At 41.8% G+C, this 715-nt stretch overlaps 1 protein-coding gene across 1 annotated transcript; it reads left to right on the top strand.

Moving 5' to 3' along the window:
• Positions 1-5: 5 nt before the first annotated feature.
• Positions 6-709, top strand: LOC111658740 (interferon-induced very large GTPase 1-like; the record flags this gene model as incomplete). The annotated part of the gene is made up of 1 exon (XM_023411422.2): positions 6-709. A coding segment is annotated over one exon (704 nt), but the record flags the coding sequence as incomplete, so codon positions are not given.
• Between the last annotated feature and the right edge of the window lie 6 nt (positions 710-715).

The following is a 715-nucleotide window of genomic DNA, read 5'->3' as shown; positions in this document are numbered from 1 at the left end:
AACTAGCTGCCAAAGAGGAGGTTTGTGATGCAGAGTGTTTCAGTGACGTCATTGCATTTGATGTGCAAAAAGATGTGAAATACTTTGCCCAGCTTTGGGAGGGAAGTCCACCTATGGCTCCTCCGAATCCAGGTTATAGTGAGAGCATCCAAGAGCTGAAGAACTTCATCCTCTCTAAAGCTTCACAGTCCAATGGGATGACTCTGTCACAGTTCAAAAGCAAGATTCACGACCTGTGGGATGCCCTGTTGAACGAACACTTTGTTTTCAGTTTCAAAAACACACTTGAAATTAAAGTGTACAGAAACCTTGAGGTTCAGTACGGGAATTGGACCTGGGCTCTGAGGAGCAACATGTTGACCATTGAAAACCAGCTGTACAACAGAATTGAATACGGAAAACTTGACAAGGTTGAGCTCAGTTATCTTTCTAAAGAAATGAGCCGAACATATGGAGAAATCAAAAAAGAAATGTCAAAGCACTTTGATGATGACAGAGACAAAGAAATGTTGGTTCAGTGGCGAGGCCGATTTGAAATCAAAATCAAGGAGTTTCATGATGAACAGGTGAGAGGAGTGAAAAGAAAACTGGATGAAGTTATCCAGCAGAAGAAGGCTTGTAAAAAGCTTGATGATCAGAAGACAGAGTTTGAGAACAAGCTGCTACAGAAGAGCAAAGAGCTCGCTCATCAGTTAAAACACAAGACACAAGATGA

The sequence above is a fragment of the Seriola lalandi genome, unplaced genomic scaffold, assembly GCF_002814215.2.
Source record: "Seriola lalandi dorsalis isolate HSWRI2012SDOR001 ecotype SW California unplaced genomic scaffold, Sedor1 jcf7180001958767, whole genome shotgun sequence".
NCBI lineage: Eukaryota > Metazoa > Chordata > Actinopteri > Carangiformes > Carangidae > Seriola > Seriola lalandi.
The sequence above is the reverse complement of the archived record's forward strand: the minus strand, read 5'-3'. Positions and strand labels throughout refer to the sequence as shown.